The sequence below is a fragment of the Urocampus carinirostris genome, chromosome 3, assembly GCF_059441175.1.
Source record: "Urocampus carinirostris isolate Australia breed hairy pipefish chromosome 3, RoL_Ucar_1.0, whole genome shotgun sequence".
Classification (NCBI taxonomy): Eukaryota; Metazoa; Chordata; class Actinopteri; order Syngnathiformes; family Syngnathidae; genus Urocampus; species Urocampus carinirostris.
The window spans coordinates 42257712-42276557 of record NC_142351.1 but is presented as its reverse complement, the minus strand read 5'-3'; the positions used below and the strand labels follow the sequence as shown (position 1 = coordinate 42276557).

The following is an 18846-nucleotide window of genomic DNA, read 5'->3' as shown; positions in this document are numbered from 1 at the left end:
AAGCCATGAGAGACAAATAAAAAAGAACCTACGTAACGAAAAGACAATTATAAAAAATTTCAACATGTCAACAGTACCTTCCATTACACAGTATTTTGAAAATAAAGTGAGAAAGTGCAAATAGTGTAAACAATACGACCTCATCTTATCTCATTAGCTGCACCGCTTATCCTCAGTAGGGTCGCGGGGGTGCTGGAGCCCATCCCAGCAATCATCGGGCAGTGGGCAGGGGACACCCTGAACTGGTTGCCAGCCAATCGCAGGGCACACAGGAACAGACAACTCACTCGCACAGTCACACCTAGGGACCATTTGGACCGGCCAATACACCTGAAATGCATGTCTTTGAAATGTGGGAGGAAACCGGAGTGCCCGGAGGAAACCCACGTAATAACAGGGAGAACATACAAACTCCGCTCAGTAAGTCCGGTAGCTGGTTTTGAACCCACACAGGAGGTTCCCAAGACCTTAGAATTGTGCCGCACACGCACTAACCACTGCGCCGCTGTGCTGCCCACAATACGACCTAAAATCCTTTAAAAGTATAGAAATTAAAAAATACTTCTACTACAACAACTGCTACAGAACAAAATTGAAGAGAGTTGAAACAGAAAATCAGCAATGTAACGAGCTTAGTGGCAATGGATTTACAGGTTTTTGTTCAGGAACAGTAACACGTTTACACATTTGGTTGCTGCTCGTTGCTCTTTGTGAGAGAAGTTTTTTCAAGTGTTTACAGAAATTTGCCACGGTAGCAGACCACTTTACCACACAAATGACACCTGGCTTTGTTGTTTTCTGTAATTCCTCACTGTGCTGCACTTCCTGTTTGCCGCTGTCATATTTTTATCTTTCTATCTACCCTGGTCATGTCCCTCAAGAGGGGTGACCAACAGCAAGACAAACACACATGAAAAAAAGAAATAAGGGGAAAAGTAGCAAAAAACACACACAAAATGTTTGTACCATGGCCAACCCAAATGCCCAAACACTCAAACAAGTTAAGCACCTCGGCACCCAAGTTGGTCCCTCCAGATATCATATTTAGCTTCTGATAAGGGGTCACCCATAGATTTGGCCCTTTTCCACATGATCTGCAAGATGCAGCAGTCCAGTTAAAGAGAGGTGCTAAAAGTGCGCCTGTCAGTCAATTAAACTAGCATGGACTCAGAAAGTGGCTGAGGGCACCGGGTAAGAGAGACAAGGGCTGTGCTATCTACATAGAGACACAACGCTTGCAGCAAAGTGTTGGAGAGGTGACGTATCTAAAGCACCTCATCAGAGTACTTGCTTAGTATCGATGATATCGACACATGGATCGATCAGCCCACCCCTACTTTTTCTAAAGTTATTAAGTGATTCAGAAATGGACAAAAGACCGCAGTATTTTTGTTGTAGTAGTTTTTATTGGGGGTAGACCACAGAGCGGATCAGTAGTATGTCTCCCTCAAAAGCTGCATCAGGTTTCTCATGCGTTCCGGTCGCCATGGAGGTGAATGGTGAAGAGGAAGCTCAAAGAACGAGAAAGTAAAACTGCGAGTGAAGCTGAGATCGCTGATAGGAAGCATTGGAGGGAGGCGGGTTGGCTGAACCGACTGGGCCCGTATCTTCTCCTGGCTACTAAATTCTTCCAACACTTCATGTAAAGAGAGATAGAGAGACAATATCAATTTGAGTACAGTGGTACCTCTTTTTTTACGAGAACCTCTACACACGAGAATTTCGATACAAAAGTTTTTTTTTTAGCAAAATCCTGCTTGCTAGAGATAGATTTCCAGAGATACGTTTATCTTATTTTATTTTTCTCAAGACCTGAAGAAAGTGATAGCGGTGTGAGTCCAGCTAAAAGAGCATAAGAAAGTGATGAATGAAAACTGAAACAGGGAAAACAAAAGTCATGATAGTTTAAGTTGCTGTAAGTGAGTATCATCGCCGTTATTTTCCCCGCACCAGCATCTCCTATTCACGCCCACCAGGTCGCACGTACCTTAGTTACCAAGACTCGAGTTTCTCCATGGTAAGTACTCATAATAAACCGGCATTTTATTGCATGAATGTAATCTTATTTGTTTTATGAGTTACTATTTGAATGTGTTTTTAGTGATTCAGAAGAAGTGTTATATGACGATTAATGGTTCAAATTGATCCTTTTGGGAACGCTCGACCCGGGAATTTAGTTTTAATGATTGCATATCAGGAAAATTTGCTCGTTACACGAGCAGTTGGAGCAACGAGCACGTTCCCGGAACTGGCTAAGCTCGTATGTAGAGGTACCAGTGTATTTGCTCATTTGAGGGCATTTGTATATCTCTTAAGTTTTACATTGTGAGCTGAAACTCGAAGTCAGCAGTTGGTTGTGATCCGATGATGAAGGGGGAGGCGGTTTTGAGCAGAGGGATCCATGAACAGATCCTAATGAGGAGTTAGAGAGAAGATGGGTTCTCCAGGGTCCCAGCGTGGAGCCACTGAGGAAAGGAAGTCGTCCTTCACAAGCAGAGGTTTTCTTCTGAGGGCTCGGCTTTCTATTTTTGCTACGCTGAAGAGTCCATGACCGGGAATGAGGCATAACTGGAACCCAAATGTAAAATAGAGCTGACTCAGATCATCCTATAACAGGGGTGGGACACTATTTAGAGTGGTGGTCTGCATTGAGTTCAAACATTTGGTCAAGGGGCCTGTCCATTTTTTTCATTTATAAATAAATACACATGCAGACACCCAAATGGTTTATATATATATATATATATATATATATATATATATATATCATCTCATCTCATCAGCTGCACCGCTTATCCTTAGTAGGGTCGCGGGGATGCTGGAGTCCATCCCAGCAATCATCGGGCAGTGGGCAGGGGACACCCTGGACTGGTTGCCAGCCAATCGCAGGGCACACGGGGACAGACAACTCACTCGCTCAGTCACACCTAGGGACAATTTGGACCGGCCAATTCACCTGAAATGCATGTTTTTACCCAGAGGAAACCCACGCAAGCACGGGGAGAACATACAAACTCCGCACAGTAAGGCCGGGAGCTGGATTTGAACCCACTTAGGAGGTTCCCACGACCTCAGAACTGTGCCGCACATGCGCTAACCACTGCCCCGCCGTGCTGCCTATATATATATATATATATATATATATATATATATATATATATATATATATATATATATATATATAGATGTATATATTTTTTTTTTAATAGAATAGTTTCATCATTTTGGTCCAGGAAGTCTCACAATTAAAGCAAAATACTTTTTTTTGTATTTTTGTATTAATTTTGTAGTATTGCTATTGTGACATTTTGTAGTATTATTGTAGTGTTTATGCTTTAGTATTTTTGTAGTATGTTCATAGAAGTATTTTGTAGTATTTGTGTGGTATTCTTGGGATATTTCCATGGTAAATTTCTTTTTTGAGGATGAGCGGTGCAGATCGTGGATGGCAGAATTTGTAGTATTCTGTCATATTCCTGTAGTATTTATGTAGTAGTATTTCTGTAGTATTTCTGTCATAATGTTTCTATAGTAGTATTTTTGTATCATATTACTGGAGTGGTCTTTTTCTATTATTTTTGTAAAAGCATTTTTAAGGGTATTTCCACAGTACTTTTCTTGTGGTATTGTTTTAATATTTCCATTGTAGTATTTTGTAGTCTTTTAAAAGTAGATTTGCTTGCACTGTATCTCTATTATTTTTCATATTTCTGTGTTTGTGTTTTTTAGTATTTACAGTATGTAGTAGTATTTTTTGCAGTGTATCTGTCATAATATTTCTGTAGTGGTATTTTTGTAGTATTTTTGTAGATGTATTTTTGAAGTATTTCCACAATAGTATTCTTCTAGTATTTCTGTACTATTTCCATTGTCATAAATTTGAGTATTTCTGTGGTATTTTGGGGATATTTTCCTCATCGTTGTTTTTTTTTAGTACATTTTCTTGTATTACTGTGGATGCAATTTTTTTTAGCATTTCTGTCGTAATACTTCTGGAGTAGTATTTTTGTAGTATCAATGTAGCATTTATTGAAATGATAGTATTATTATTTTTGTATTGTGGTTTTACTGTGGTAAACTTTTGTAATATTTCCGTAGTCTTTTATTATTTTCAGAATGAAAGCAAAATATATATCTGGCCCCTGTTTGTTAGGACTAAAATTAACATTTACTTTTGTTAAACATCAATTTGGGCACAAAAAACATTGTTTTACCTGAAGCACTTTATTTACAATTACATATATTGTCACTATATTTTGACCATTTTCGTTTGCCGGGCTGGATGAAGAAGCCTGACGGGTAGCATGTAGCCCACAGACCGTAGTTTGCCCACCCCTGTTATATGAGGAGCTTTGAAATGTTCCTGAAGTTTAAAATGAACTTGTACGAATTGAGTTCACCTGTTGTATTCCCGGAGGAGCCAATCAGAGGAGGAAGCTGACTTGGCATCTTCAAGGAAGACTGCAATGAACAGTAAGTATACAGTATTAACAAATTTCGGCATGTTAAAGTTGGGGTGTGGCATTTAAGCTGTCTTTAAAAAGTTGAATAGTTCCTCGATTAAGTATATTTTAACAATGCCAACTGAGTTCAAAGAGCCAGTTTGCTAAATTTTCCACTGCGCCTATTTGCTTTTATCTTACTTTTAACAGAGCTGTTAGGTCTGACACATTAGGTTCAAGGAATAGGGGCTGGGGGGAGTACTCGAGAATTATGTCATGCTTATGTGCAGCCCTTTGAGACTCCTTGTGATTAAGGGCTATACAAATAAACATGACTTGACTTCACTTGAAAAAGCCACCAGTTTGGATAAAGAGCAACTTCATGTAGCACGTATCTAGTCTAAAAAATAACTTGGCAGGACAAGCCTTAATAGAATGTAAATGAAGAACAATTTACAGAAGAACTGTACATTTTCTTGACATCATCTGCTGGCAACTGTCTGAGAGCATTTTTGGGGGAAACTATAAACATGTCCCTAATAGGACCTAATGGGTTCAAGGGAGGAATAATCATTAAATCAAAAAGGAGACGTATCCAAAAGAAACAGGGTTTTGGAGCTTTTGACCAGCGTTTCAAAGGCTATGCATACTTTTGTATGTGATTTTCTTTTCTCAGTAGTGCTAGTCGTATAATTAGTGTTTATTGTGTAAAAATACTTATAACAACATATTTAAAAAAACAACAACATTTAGACACCTGAGATTTTACATTAATGCTATAAAAGTTCCAAGCCACAGGTTATACTCATAGAGCTAGTAGGTGTTTTGCCAGTGAGAGGCATGATTTTCATCAACAGGTGGTGAAAAATGTCCAAACCCAAAAACTTTTTATCAAGTAAAGGCATCACCATTGAGTCAAAGGTAATATCAAACGATTAACCGTCGATATTTTTTTTGGAAAGAGCAAAACAATTCTCTAAAAGATGATTTTAGATGTGCTTGTAGGTCTGCTAAGGGTTTATAATAAAATACAATAGCATTAGCCACAGTACATTTCGGTGGTTGTTCCATCATGCTGTGGGGCTGTGTTCAAGTGTTTTGCCGCCTGGATTTGAATCAGTATCAGTGGATACTTACAATGTTCAAGAGTCAAAGTTGAAGTGCCACAAGGTAGATACTTCAACAAGACAAAAATGCTCAAATTCAACTGAGGATTTCATGCGGAAGAACAAGTTTTGTATTTTCACACCAGTGAGGCGTGTGTGAGTTTCAGATTTCGGATATCATTCAATATGTCTCTCAAACGGAGCATTAGATGGAGACCAGTTTAGTGGCCTTAGGGTTGGGCTCCCCCTCCTGTGAATAGAGGGTCACAGGTTCGAGCCTGAACCAAGTCAAGACTGAAAACATTTTTGGGAGATATCCCATGTTTCACAATATCATTCTCATTTCCAACTAAATGTGACTTCTATGGGTCTCCTGTGACTTTGAGTCATTTCTAGTTTGATTGCCATCATGTCCCGCTTGTGTGGAAGAGGACGCGTGACTCGACACACAATGCATTGTAAGCGGAAGTGCTCATGGATGCTAACGCCGTAGTGTATCTTGCTATTCGAAAGTTATTCTGCTATACTGGAGGTTGAAGACCGTTGTCCCCCAAATATGAATGAAATCCACAATCTCCCTTTCCCTCCTTTAGATGCTTTCTGTGTTTTCGTTCGCCATGGTGTCTTGATTTCTATGCTAAACGGTACATGAAAACAGAAGTTGCCAGACATTTGAAGATTAATAAATCAAAGGTTTGTGAGTTGGAGGAAGCTGACAAACGAACTGTGACAAGTTTTTATCAGAGTGTTCTACTTTGTGATCAATGCTTAAATAAAGCATAACCAAACTCAGTTTTGCTCCAGTTGACACTTGTATGCTTGTCTGTGTGGTTGTAAGGTGGTCAGTCGCACAGAACTTGTACCCAATGAGCCAGTGCGTGTATATGTGTTAATAAGTACAGAAATAGAACCAGCTATGGAGAATGAGCCTTTTAACATGGTGCGCCCTATGTGCGTGAAGAAAAACAATCTGAATAGCCCATCTCAGTTCCCAGACCTGCATATTATTATTATTAAATACATGGTATGATTTGAAGCAGGCTGTCCATGCTCGGAAACCATCAAAACTGTCTGAACTGGAGATTTTATGAAAAGATGAATGGTAAAAATACCATCAACCAGAACTCAGACCCTCATTGGAAGAAGTAGGAGGCATACAGAGGAGAGGTCTCCAACCTTTATCAAGCTGAGAACTACTTTTTGTCACTAAATAGCACAAAGAGCACCCAGTTTGATATGCATTGGGAAAATAACAACTTGTCATGCTATTTCTATGTTGTTACGATGTTTCTTATTGAAAGTACTTTTACAAAAGCTCGGTAAACCACTTAAAATAATTTTACAAAAAAAATCTCAATGACCCAGCTCTGGTGAGCGGGCACCTCAGCTGTCCTTAGGGGGGCACACTGCTAAATACAGTCTTCTCATGAAAGCAATTACCATGTAAGTCAGAGAAACTGCTTAAAATCAGTGTAAGAATTTAAGATTTTTGAGAAAGGGTTATTCGCTGAGTTGGACAATACAGCTGAATCCACAAACAATAAATGTAAACATCTGAAAAGTAAAACAGTTGCACAGCTCACTATATTCACAAGTTCAATCTAGGCAAGCAAATACTACAATAGCGTATCATAGAGTCTACCTTTGCAGCTTGTTAAATGGAACAAGTCAGCTTTCAGATGTTGCTCTCTTATCTGAGGAAAGACAAATGACGACAAATGAAAAGTGGAAGGGATGGAAAGATCCTCCACATCCCTCACAGCGCGCCCTCGGGCGACTTTGTGAGCAACATCAACAGTGATGCTGAGGGCTGATTCTCGTGTTCCCATAATGCACCCACTATTTAACCCTGGGGCTCGCATCACATTGACCGTGACATTGAGGAAAGAAGCCTTTTTTTGGCGACACACTTGTAAGAAATACAGCAGTACCAATTCATTTCTCGGCTAGTCTTTATAGTTGCTGCACATTTTTTCCCCTCTGTCTTGGTTAAAGGCTTGTGGACAAAAGGGTAACGGGAGATGGGTTTAATACACTAAAATATTAATGGCACAATTAGTTGGCACCATAACAGACAGACTCTGACCCACCATGTTAAGACTGCTTTGCGAAAAATTGAGTCCAAAGGTGGGCAAATTATGCACATCACCATTTTTAATCCAACCTGCCAAACGTGAACGGTAAAAAAGATAATTTATCATCACTCTAACACCAAAAGTGCAAAAATCACTTTTTTGGGGCTCAATTGCAGGCATGAAATGGTTTGGTGGTTAAAAAGGAGAAAATGGCGAGAAAAGAAATGTTATGGTAAATTGTTGGTTAGTTGGATCCCTTAACCGCTAGGATTGTAGGGGCACCCTATCCTGTGGTGCCTTGGGCAGGTACAGCCTGGTGGCTCCCGGACTGGAATTGTACAACCCAACAAAATATGCCAATTACAAATGCTTGTCAAATGGCCATCAGAGTTTTGAGGAATATGTATATTAAAGCCAATTTTGAGATTCTAAAAAGTGACACATAAACGTGCAAAGATGCCATCAATTTTGGCAAAGCTGATACAGTATATTTTGGTCCTAATCCCATTCATCGATTTCTTTGTCAAAGAGAGAAGTATGGTTTTCTTGAAGGATCAACAAAATAAAAATAAGAGAAAATAAAAAACGAACTGAGACTAAACTTGTCATCAGCCAGACTTGCTTAAACTGAGCCTAATCAACTAGCCTGTATTTATTTATTCCATTGGCGAAGTTAGCCTGTTTTGAGGATGCTCGGGCATCCCCAAAATCAGCCCAAGCAGCACCCATTTTTTTAACAAAGGACACAATAGGCTAAAATATGATAAACAATGCTAATCAAAGAACAAAAAAAAGCTAAAATTACAGAAATACTGCCTCGAAATAGTTGAGTCGATTTGATTCCTATCATTATATATATATATATATATATATATATATATATATATATATATATATATATATATATTTATAATGTACACACACACACACAAACACACTATTTTATTGCATGCACCAAGAATGTTATGCATTATTCTGACCACATATAGGCGTAATATAACAGTAAATACTGTACACACATTATTAACATATGGTCTAAAGCTATAATATGAAAAAAAACTTTATAGCTGCCTAGTAAAACAATTATTGGAATAAATTACCTTTATTGAAAAAAGGCAACAAATAAAACTGAATCAAAACGTTTAGATGTTAGAGGCACAAGCCTTAATGGCATAAGCCATGTAAAGCTATTGAGTCTGATCCTTCTCGTCGAATTCCCTCCTTTCATCTGAGCTAAAGTCTTTCTCGTCTTTAATTTGAATTTGCAACAGCTGGAAGCCTTGGCCACAGACTAGAGCCCATCCCATCACTTCCTTTTTCTCACGGTAAATATTCGTGATGGTCTCATCTTCATCTTCGTTGTTAGCCTTTATTTCTTTGTTATTGTCTGTCTCTTCTTTTGAATTATTTGTCTTTCCCCATGACCCATTTGAACCTTCCTGGACAAAAGGGCCCACACTGGCTGGCCTCCCTTCCATTTGGTCTAAATCCGTTTGACCTTCTGCCCTTCCATAAAAAAGAACCTCGTGAGCGGGAGACTTGGCCTCCATCCTTTCAACTGCTACCTTCTCCTCCCACACCACAAGTCCTGCAGCATCTGCAACATGGGAGAACAGCGCCGCTCTGTGTTTGATGGCACTACTGCCTAGCTCCCACAAACAGACTCGCTGATCGCAGGACGCGGTGACTATCAAGCCCGGTTTGAGGAGTTTCAGGGCAGTAAGAGGTGCTGCATGTGCCAAAGGGACATTCAATTGGGAGATGAAGTAAAAACCAAGATGGCTTTGCGGCTGGTCGTCAGTAATGCTTCCTGTCCTGCTACGATCGTCCATGTAGTCCACTCTGATGGCCGAAACCGTCAACTGCCCGTCGTCACCACCACTCGCAACGTTTATCAGGCAACCGTCCTCGTGGCAACTTTGTGTTTGAGTCCAAACGGCTAACGAGTTCACACCACTCTGGTGGGCAGTGAAGGTCAATGATGGAGATGGAGCATCGCTTGAATCGCCTGAGGTTGATCGAGTCAAATCCCACACTGCTATCTTGCCATCAGTTGCAGCACTGAAGAGCAGTGTATGCCTGTGAAATAACGGACATTTTGATCAATTGAACTACCGTATATCCTGCACTATACGGCGCAACCTCGAAAAAATTATTTTGTTGTATATTTTTCTTGCATAAGGCGCACCGAACTTATGGCATAAATATGGCATATATCATTGTTTGCTATGAGTAGTGTCGCTAGTTAAAATTGCAAAACTTCATTTGCAACTGGAATCAAACCCAGATTTTGGCAGTGAGAGAACCAATACTTAACCACTAGACTAGACCAAGAATCTGCAAACTTTTTCAAGATGAGAGCTACTTTTAGGGTTTAAATCGCGTAAAGGGCCACCAATTTAGTATGTATTTCCAAAATAACAATTCAGCAAGTTATTACTATGTTGTTAGTATGTTATTACCATGTTATTTATTGGAAGTATGGATTAATAGGCAGTCAACCACAAAAGTATTTTTTTACTAGAAAATCACTATGAATCAGCACCGGTGAGCTATTTTCAGGACAGGTGGGTGTCCCCTAGAGCCAGCTGATGTGCCCACGGGCGCTACATTGGGGACCCCTGTACTAAGCCACCTGTGGTACAGATGATATAAGAAACTGTATTAGAACGTATCTGATTAGCACAGTACTTTTACTCACAATGCCGAAAACACTGACTTGCATAGTGCATTCTGGAAGGTTTAAGCCCCAGTGTGTAATATTTGACCACGAGAGGGGACTGCTGTCTAATGTAAATGAAAACCCATTGCCAAATAGAATAGAATATACCTTTATTATCATTGTTTCAAAATGGGTTGAACATATTGTGACAACGAAAGTGGACGTGGCACTCCAGTTCGACATTTTACTGAGAGAATGAAAAAATAAACAAAAAAGATAAAAGATAATTTCCACAATATTTACACAAGAAAGGGTGGATATCTAGAGGCAGAAGATATTTACATTGGGTGTTTACATACAGTTTTGGGATCGTATTAGTGCAATATGCAGTAGTGCAAAATAGGCAACATTGTGCAAAGTAAGCATGGGCACGAGTACAATTTCACATCTGTATGAGGTAGTGCCTTTGCAAGAGTTTCAGTTTTTTGTGCAGTGTGTGTTAAGGGTGGTGATGGCTCTGGGGAAGAAACTATCTCTGTGTCTGTTTGTTTTTGTTTTGTGCGACTTGTAGCGTCTGCCGGAAGGCAGCAGGTCAAATGATCACTGCATAGCAGCTAGATGCCATTCAAACCTGGTGGCGTCTACTATGTATGTATTCCACTATGTAAAAGAAATGTACATTTCTGGTCGTTTGATTTTTTTTTTAACAAAAATTAACATTGGTATGATAGTTCGCCTAAAACGCGAAAGATTTCAGGTTCGAGACCGGGTGGAAACATATGTTGGTATGGAGAGGAATGGATGCCACCAGACTGTACTGTGTTGTGCCCAAGACACAAGGAAATGGTGCCCCTACGGGCACTTGTGGTTATAGGATCCAACCATTCAGATCAATAGTTTTTTTTTTACCACTATGAGGCACTAAATATTACACACTGTCCCTTTCAACAGGCTCTCCAATTCTTCACCTGTATGTTAATAACCTCTCAGTTTGATATGTATATGCACGTGAAAGCCCTTGTATAGTATTTTGTTTTCTTTTCCTGTCTTTCGCAACGTTATCAGAATGCACCATGGGGATCAGTGTTTCTGGCACTGTGAGTAAAAAAATGTGTGATAAGGAGATAAGCCCAAATGCCTTTTAGAATGTCATTTGTACCACAGGAGGTCTAGTGGCAACGAGTCGGCGCCTTCACCGCCATGACCTGGTTTCGAATCCCATTGCATTCAATGTATGACAATTCGGGTAAGCGATCAATATAGATTTATCAATCCAATATGGAAGTAGTAAAGCACACCTTATGAGTACTGTATGAAATTTCCAACCTTATCCACTGTACTCTGCGTTATAAAAGGCATACAAGGCGTACCGGGTTATAAGGCGTACTTATACATTTGTGTCCAATTTAGGGTTTTTAAGTGCGCATTATAGTGCAGAAAATAAGGTAATTCGATGACAAAAATATCATCATTAGGTGTACCATTGGGGTGGTAGGTGATATTCCCGTTGAGCTTTAACCGTCTTGCACTAAATAGTTTACTGTTAATTGCTCTTCTCATTTGTATTCCTCATAAGTACTTTGTATTGGAAAAAGCAGTTGCTTTGTGGTGTTGCAGTGTTCTCATCGCAAACTATTCTCAATCATCCGTTGCCATCTGTTTAGCCACTCACCTACCGGATAGTTTTGATTCTTGGTGACTCCTTCTCACATATGTACAATATACCAGAATTAACTGCCTTCTAGAGGCCAAATCAGGAAATTTGTTCTATTAAATGAATTCATTATTAAGGGGAAAAAATGATCAGATCTGCCAAATATTGAAGATGGTATTTCAAAATTCAGAAAGAGATTTACAGTACGAGATTTAACAATTGGTATGAATCTAACTTTAATATTTGTAACACTCAACAGATGGAACTTTTTGTTTAAAGATTCACTGGAAATATATTTAACTAGCTTTTGGGTTTAAACCAAGAGCGCTTTCTAGAGAAAAATGAATATTGCTTGATTTTTTTGCAAAGGGAAGTTTTTTTTTTTACTGGTGGTATCGGTGCATGGCATCAGGATCAATTAATACTTTTGGGATCAGTATGAACAAAAAACATTTCAATGAACACTTTACAATACTAATAAAAAAGCAACAATTTTGATGAAAAAAATTAAAAATACCGTAAATAATTCTCACTCTCTCACCTGTTTCCTTTTCCGTCCTGAAGGCAGCAGGTAGCAACACTAAGCACACAACGCCGGTGGTAAAAAGTTTCCCACACCAAATCTATTTGGCGTTGTACTACACAGACAGAAAACAATCTGGAAAAAACAGCAAAAATAGAGACAGATCATCATTAACATAAACAAAATGCCCAAAAGCATACCATATATACAGATCAAAAGACTAATACGTATATGATCATTATTTACTTTTAGATGCAAATTTGAAATAACTACAGGATCAGTTTTTCTCTTCCAGCTTTTGGAGGTGATGCTGGAGGGTTACGGATGGGGTTTGTTGAATACAGTAAACACAGACACATATTATAAAGTCTTAAAGGGATTACACAAAAGACACATCTCTTTTTTTCAACTGCGCACAGTGTAGTGTTCAAACAATCACTCAAACATGTTTCAAAATATTTCATGCGCCAAGGATCTCATATCACCTAGAGCTGTGACGTCACTGAATGACGATGTGAACCAAAAAGATTGTGCGCTGAAAAAAAGACAGCGAGTGTAGTGCTCAGCAAATACATAGCACTCATTCCCGCTTGTAGTAATTGGAACTTTGCTTACCATGTTGCTGAGGGACTTCTGTTTTGTCTGAGGCTTTGATCATCTCACACTGTGTTCGGTAAGTCTACCTGCCGTCTTGTACAGCGTGCATTCTTTTTTGCCTTTGTCTCTTTTGTGACTTTACCTTCCTTGTTTTCCCTGTGTGTTTTGCAATTAATTATTCTCCGTATTATGTATTTTAGAGGCATAAATGCTCCAAAGTGAAGGATGCTAACGGCCGTTAAACTTGAAGAAGAAGTAATTTGTAATTGTCTTCATCCTTTTGAGTACTGTATTCGTTTTCAGTGACACTTCACAATACAGCGACATCTAGGGGTTAAATAATACACAGTGCGCATTTGAATAACCGTCAACAGTATCTCAAAACGCCGGCAGGAATTTGTATTTCATAATTTGCACTTTTGAATATGATACAGTTAAACGTTTTGGTGCACCTAACTTTTGTGTCGGTGAAGCAAAAAAGTTATATGAATACATGTTTCTGCAACATCACTAACCTGAGAGCCCCGTCACTGCAGGCAAGAACCACAAGAACAGCATCTGAATACTGGTCAACCACTGCCATTGACATGTACCTGAAAACACAGCACTAATGAGATGAGTTTTCAATAGCATTTACAAAAAATAATAATAATAATAACACTGAATCGATCTGATGACGTGCCTTGTTTCTGGGTCCATTTTCACCATCTTGTGTCTGTTGCGCTTCCGCTCCCAGTGTTCATCCAATCGATGACTGGCGATTTGCGTCATCTGGCAGAAAGGACTGATTTTCTGTTCGTCAGAACCAATCCACAGCTGGTAGCATTGGAGTTGAGCCCGTCCACTGGCAGATATCAGTAAAGCGGAGAGAGACTGGGGTTTTGGGGGTTTGCCTCGCTGACTAAGTGCCACCATGGTGCGTACACTTGATATGTGGTCAGTAATCACAAAGAGAATTTTGACACTACCACAATTGGGATCCACAGCCAAAACATTCAAGCTTGTGTCTTCCCCACCCGTCACGATGATTTCCCACTTCCCTTGAACTTCGATCCCATTAGGGTTCTTTTCTGTTTCTTTCTGCACCAAGATGTCCCCGAGTCGGCAAACGCACCCAATCCCCCTCCCGTGGATACCCTCTCTTAGGCTCCACCCTTCATTCCGTACTGCCTTGCCCGACCATCTTGGTGACCCTAAGACGGGCTTGGAAGTCAAGACGCACCCCTGTTTAATAAAAACAAAAACTCCGTGTCCGTTCCAAACCCCATTGTGGATTGGCCAGAAGCTCCAAGAACGATGGCCCCCACCACAAGGCACCGCAAACAGTTTCTCCTGCCTTATCGGGTCCCAAACCACAAAATGGGTGGCATGAAAGCCAAAAATGACAAAACGGGCTTCTGCTGCTTTGTCGTCGTTGGTTAAACCTTTTTGGTCCAGAGGATTTTCTATAAGAGACCCCTGCATTGTATCTTGGTTATTAAGTTTATTTATACCTCCATTCTCTGGAGAATAGTGAGAATCCATTATTAAGGCCCTCTCCAACCATTCCATCCCTTTGCAAGCCCTCTGGACTCGTAGAACCTTTAGCTGAAGGAGGCCTTGAGGACTTTGCACATGTTTCTCTCCTGTGTGATGCACTTTGAAAACACGCACAAAGCCATCTCTCCCAGTGCTGTAGAGAAGACCGTTATATTCACAGATTGATGTAACACCTTGTTTTCCATGCACCCCGAACAAGCAGCTCAGGGGAGACAACATCAAACCTCCTTCTTTCTCTGATGTCTCGTTCAGTGTTCCATCAGTCTCATGAATTTTCTTACTTGCTTGAGCAAAACCCTTTAAAACTTCCTCGTCCTCCTGGCAAAAGTCTTCTTGATACAAAAGCAATGACCCTCTTCTATCCCCACACGCCCACAAAGCCTTTTCCTTGGAGGGGAAGAACACTGCTGCAGTCAGCCAACGTTTTGCACAAACAGGTAAGACAAACAGAGGGTAGAATTTTACCCCAAAAGATAAAGAACCAGTTTTGTTGAATCTCAAATTAATACACCAACGATAGACTTTTCCTTCAGCACCCGACGCAAGCAAATACACACTTTTGTCACACTGATGCCAAGTAAGGGTATGAATCTTTCCTGATCCAGCTTGGAGGTCAAACGCATTCTTGGAATAAGGGATGGTGAAGACCTTTAAGCCTCCACTGAGGTTCCCAACAGCACATAAATTAGTTATTCTAGTTGAGTCTTGGACTGGAACACTTATAGTTTCCATCACACAGTAGGAATGAAACTCTGATGGGCCTTGCCAAACCAACTCCCAGTTACCTTTACCATACTGGTAAACACATCCTTGGTCTGTGCAAACCACAATCACACATTGGGTCCATTTTGGATCATGGACTTTGCCTTCTATGACACAAACTACTTTAGGTGTACCCCCACCAGAAAATTCTAGGTCCGTTATGGTCTTTGTTTCTGTCTCTTCCTCCAGATTGTCTTCAACTTTCCATAGTCGGACCCCACCATCTGCTCCCCCTGTTGCCACCCATCGACCAGTGTCGCCTCTTCCCGCACTGACCGCCAGAGCTCGAATCCCACCTGCTCTATGTCCCTTCAAAGTTTGAAGTACTGTGCCAGCCAAGCCCCAAATTAGGCAAGATCCATCTTCCCCAGCGCTAAACACATTACTTGAAGACAGGCTCACAGAGAAGACCCTAGCTTGGTGTCCAAAAAGCACTCTCAAGCAAGCTGGATTCACGTTCCCACAGTTCCCTCCTGAGCCCCCTAAAGCACCGACAGACCACAGCCTAACACTGCGGTCATCTGAAGCTGAGGCTAGCCATCCTTTCTCCTGAAGATAAGAGATGCTGAAGATTACACCAGTATGTCCTAGCAAACGTCGTTCCACGGGAGCCTTTTTATGAGCATCTTCCACTCCATTTTTCCAGAGAACGAGCTGGTTAAATACGGTTCCTCCGACCAGAACGGTGTTTGCCCAGGATTCGTGCACAACAACAAGTGCAGAGTAGAGCAGGCATCCTTCTAGACATGAACGCTGTGCCAAAGTGACCCCTGAGCTAATGTCCAAGAGGAGGACGCTGTTGTGGGCTACAGCTGCGCACAGGAGAAAGCGCTGGTGCTCACATAGCCAGCGGATATCCAGAACCCAGTCCTGGAGCTCCACAAGGGGACTCTGGATCTCTAAGTGTGCATGTTGTGGACTAGAAACATCCAAATGAAGTCGAACCAATCGGACAGCCTTTCCACCAAACACAGCAAGGTCATAGCAGTTTGCCTCAGGGGTAGAGCTCAGGCCTGGGGATTTAGGATAGGGCAATCATTATTGTAATGCTCTGTTGAAATTGAATACCCAAACTACCAAAATGCATGTTTAAATGAAAGAAATTATTAACTTCACCTTTTGTTTCTTTGAAACTTTCTGTGTGTAAACTCAGTCTTGAAACAGTTGACAAGACATTTGGCCTTATTCCATGAATGCGATGTTGTTGAAGCACAGGCACAGAAGTGCGTGCTTCAGGTTCATGCTGAAGACTGTACACCGTCAGCACTGGACCCTCGCCTGGGAAGATGATTGAAGAGTCAGAACACCCTTGCAAAAATTAACACTTTTACAAAATTATGGGATTTCAATCCGTATTTTTCATGACTCAAAATGTTTGAACAAGTTCAGTGGTTTCCATCTTGGGTTATATTGCAACCCGATACTTGGCAACATGATAAAAACTACTACTAACCTGCGATTTATTATTATTATTATTATTAGAATACTAAAAATTTGTATGAGTAAAAACGCTTTTATGTTGTCAATTTAAAACAGTGAATTTAAAAATTATATATCATAAACTAAATGTGCCTCTTCCACAAACTAGACAACAGTTTTCAACAATGACATGCAGGGTCAATGGGTTTGAATCTGATATACAGTAGCATTTAGTGAAGCTTTGATTTACTTCCTGATTCACAAAGATGTGAAGGAATAATATTGGTTTATGTACAAATGACAAACACGCCTGATAGCTTTGTTTTATATTCTAATTTATATTTCGATTATTATTTTTTTTAACGGCGACATACCGTATATAGCTTTTTCTTAAGGTGAAGGCAAAAAGCGAGTACTTAACTTGCGCAAGATTGAGAGAGCAAAACCTATGATGATTAAATAATTGAATGGTTGTTGCGATTTGTTTTTTTCCGCTTGCTTAATATGAAGAATATGGTGGTTGGGATACCAGGGTTGCTGAGTATTTTAACAATTATTGCACATCATTTTTCATTATTTTGGCTATCATTGCGCACAGTCATTTGTTTGAGACTCCTTGTGATTAAGGGCTATACAAATAAACATGACTTGACTTTTTAAAATATTTTAAGGGTGTATGCGCCGTTTACATCATTGTCACTATTTGCCAATCATATTGCTGTTCTTTGATTCCACACCTTTTGGGGCTGATCTGCTAGAGGAGCAAAAACATGTTTTAGTACTTTCTGTTTTCATAAGGATTTCTAAAACAAGAAGATAGTTTAAATCAGCAAAACTTTCTGCAAGAGTGTACCTTATTCGATTTCATCCAAAACAGCTTCATAAAACAAAACACATTATTAAATATATTTCCCTGTGCTACCTTGGGGATCATGACCAAAACGCCAAAAAAAGAAAGAGGTCATCTGCTGTCACCTACTGATACTGATAAAAGTTAGTTACTTGGCTGATCACTGGGAGGGAGGAAAATATACTGAAGAAAGTGTTTTTGCAAAAAATAAAAAATAAAACTAGGAACATTTCCTCCGGCACACAAGTCAAGGTCTCGTGGCACATTAGTATATAAACACTGTATTAAATCTCTGAACGTATCAGCCTACCTGTCAGTAGAAACGTATCGTGAAGGAATTCCAAAGCCGTGACAGGGGCTACCAGTGCTGCCGTCTCCATATCTTAGTCAACGATTTCGGAAAAACATGCAAATCTGTTAGCCGCCATAGATACACAAATGGAACATGATAAATATAGAATTTTTAACACTCCAGTATTCCTCTACTACTCATACAAGGTCCTACGTGATTCTGCCCGTCTTCCGTTCTAGCCGCGTGTCGTCCAATCAGACTTCTTGAAGGTTACTGATTGGCTGGAAAACAGTAGCTACATTTCTATTGGCCACAACGACTCACGTGTGAGGTTTGCGCCATGTTATGATGCTTTTGAGTATTCTTAAAACGAAACACACGATGCGGTGTTTTTTTAACAAAATGCAATACGTGTGTATATATTTTCTGTAAATATATGTTCTAAGTCTGGGAACAAATAAATTGTTTTATGAGCAACGAAAAATCTGCACTTAAGCCAAAAGCTGGTTTAGAAAACGACATGCAGAAGGAGAAGATGAAGAAGGGATGTGAAAATGAATAAAGGAATTGTCACTTAAGGGATTGTTGGATTTAGATAACAGGCCCCAACAAAGGATTATTTTGCAACGTTTGAGGAGTATGGGACTGTTTTAAAGGGGCAGTGTGTAACATTGGACCACCTGATGTCTCTGTGGTGTTGTGCAACCGAAAACAAGTGCTAAAAAGCACAAAGAAGAAATCAAACTATGGAGACTTAAAGTGACCGAAACACGTCATTTTACCACAATTTTTGCCTAGCCTTTGGCGACGAAAGACAAGAAAGTAAAAGTAAAAAATGAAAGAAAACCAAGGAGAAAAAGTAGGTAAAATCTGAAACAAAAACTAAAAGAAAAAAAGAAGTAAAAAAGAAAGAGGGAAGAAGAAA

The 18846-nt window shown here is 40.0% G+C and overlaps 2 protein-coding genes across 3 annotated transcripts; both read right to left on the bottom strand.

Moving 5' to 3' along the window:
• Positions 1 to 1430: 1430 nt before the first annotated feature.
• Positions 1431 to 7410, bottom strand: LOC148369757 (uncharacterized). Of its 2 annotated transcripts, XM_088331929.1 has the most exons (4): positions 7191 to 7304; positions 4401 to 4461; positions 2323 to 2568; positions 1431 to 1636 (listed from the first exon to the last, which is right to left on the bottom strand). In XM_088331929.1, the coding sequence occupies exons 2-4, from the start codon at positions 4447 to 4449 to the stop codon at positions 1431 to 1433; spliced, it is 501 nt and encodes a 166-aa protein (XP_088188055.1). In that variant the 5' UTR covers positions 4450 to 4461; positions 7191 to 7304. The 2 variants fall into 2 exon arrangements, with proteins under 2 accessions (XP_088188055.1, XP_088188054.1); XM_088331928.1 differs by lacking the exon at positions 4401 to 4461 and having other exon boundaries at positions 7191 to 7410.
• Positions 7411 to 8706: 1296 nt separating this feature from the next.
• wdr6 (WD repeat domain 6) lies at positions 8707 to 18147 on the bottom strand. Its single transcript, XM_088331919.1, has 6 exons — positions 17940 to 18147; positions 16477 to 16638; positions 13742 to 16373; positions 13575 to 13652; positions 12481 to 12597; positions 8707 to 9702 (listed from the first exon to the last, which is right to left on the bottom strand). The coding sequence occupies exons 1-6, from the start codon at positions 18007 to 18009 to the stop codon at positions 8811 to 8813; spliced, it is 3951 nt and encodes a 1316-aa protein (XP_088188045.1). The 5' UTR covers positions 18010 to 18147; the 3' UTR covers positions 8707 to 8810.
• Positions 18148 to 18846: the final 699 nt, after the last annotated feature.

Bases quoted from the DNA above. Each gene is read 5' to 3' on its own strand.
- LOC148369757 (XM_088331928.1), bottom strand. From the start codon at position 7,410: ATGCGAGCCCCAGGGTTAAATAGTGGGTGCATTATGGGAACACGAGAA. The intron at 2,569-7,190 runs GTAGACTCTATG...TTTGGGTTCCAG, and splicing joins CCATTTAACAAGCTGCAAAG to TTATGCCTCATTCCCGGTCA. The intron at 1,637-2,322 runs GTAAAACTTAAG...CTTTACATGAAG, and splicing joins TTCGAGTTTCAGCTCACAAT to TGTTGGAAGAATTTAGTAGC.
- wdr6 (XM_088331919.1), bottom strand. From the start codon at position 18,009: ATGGAGACGGCAGCACTGGTAGCCCCTGTCACGGCTTTGGAATTCCTT. The intron at 16,374-16,476 runs GTGAAGTTAATA...CTAAATCCCCAG, and splicing joins AAGTTTCAAAGAAACAAAAG to GCCTGAGCTCTACCCCTGAG. The intron at 9,703-12,480 runs GTGAGAGAGTGA...GTTATTTCACAG, and splicing joins CAGGACGGAAAAGGAAACAG to GCATACACTGCTCTTCAGTG.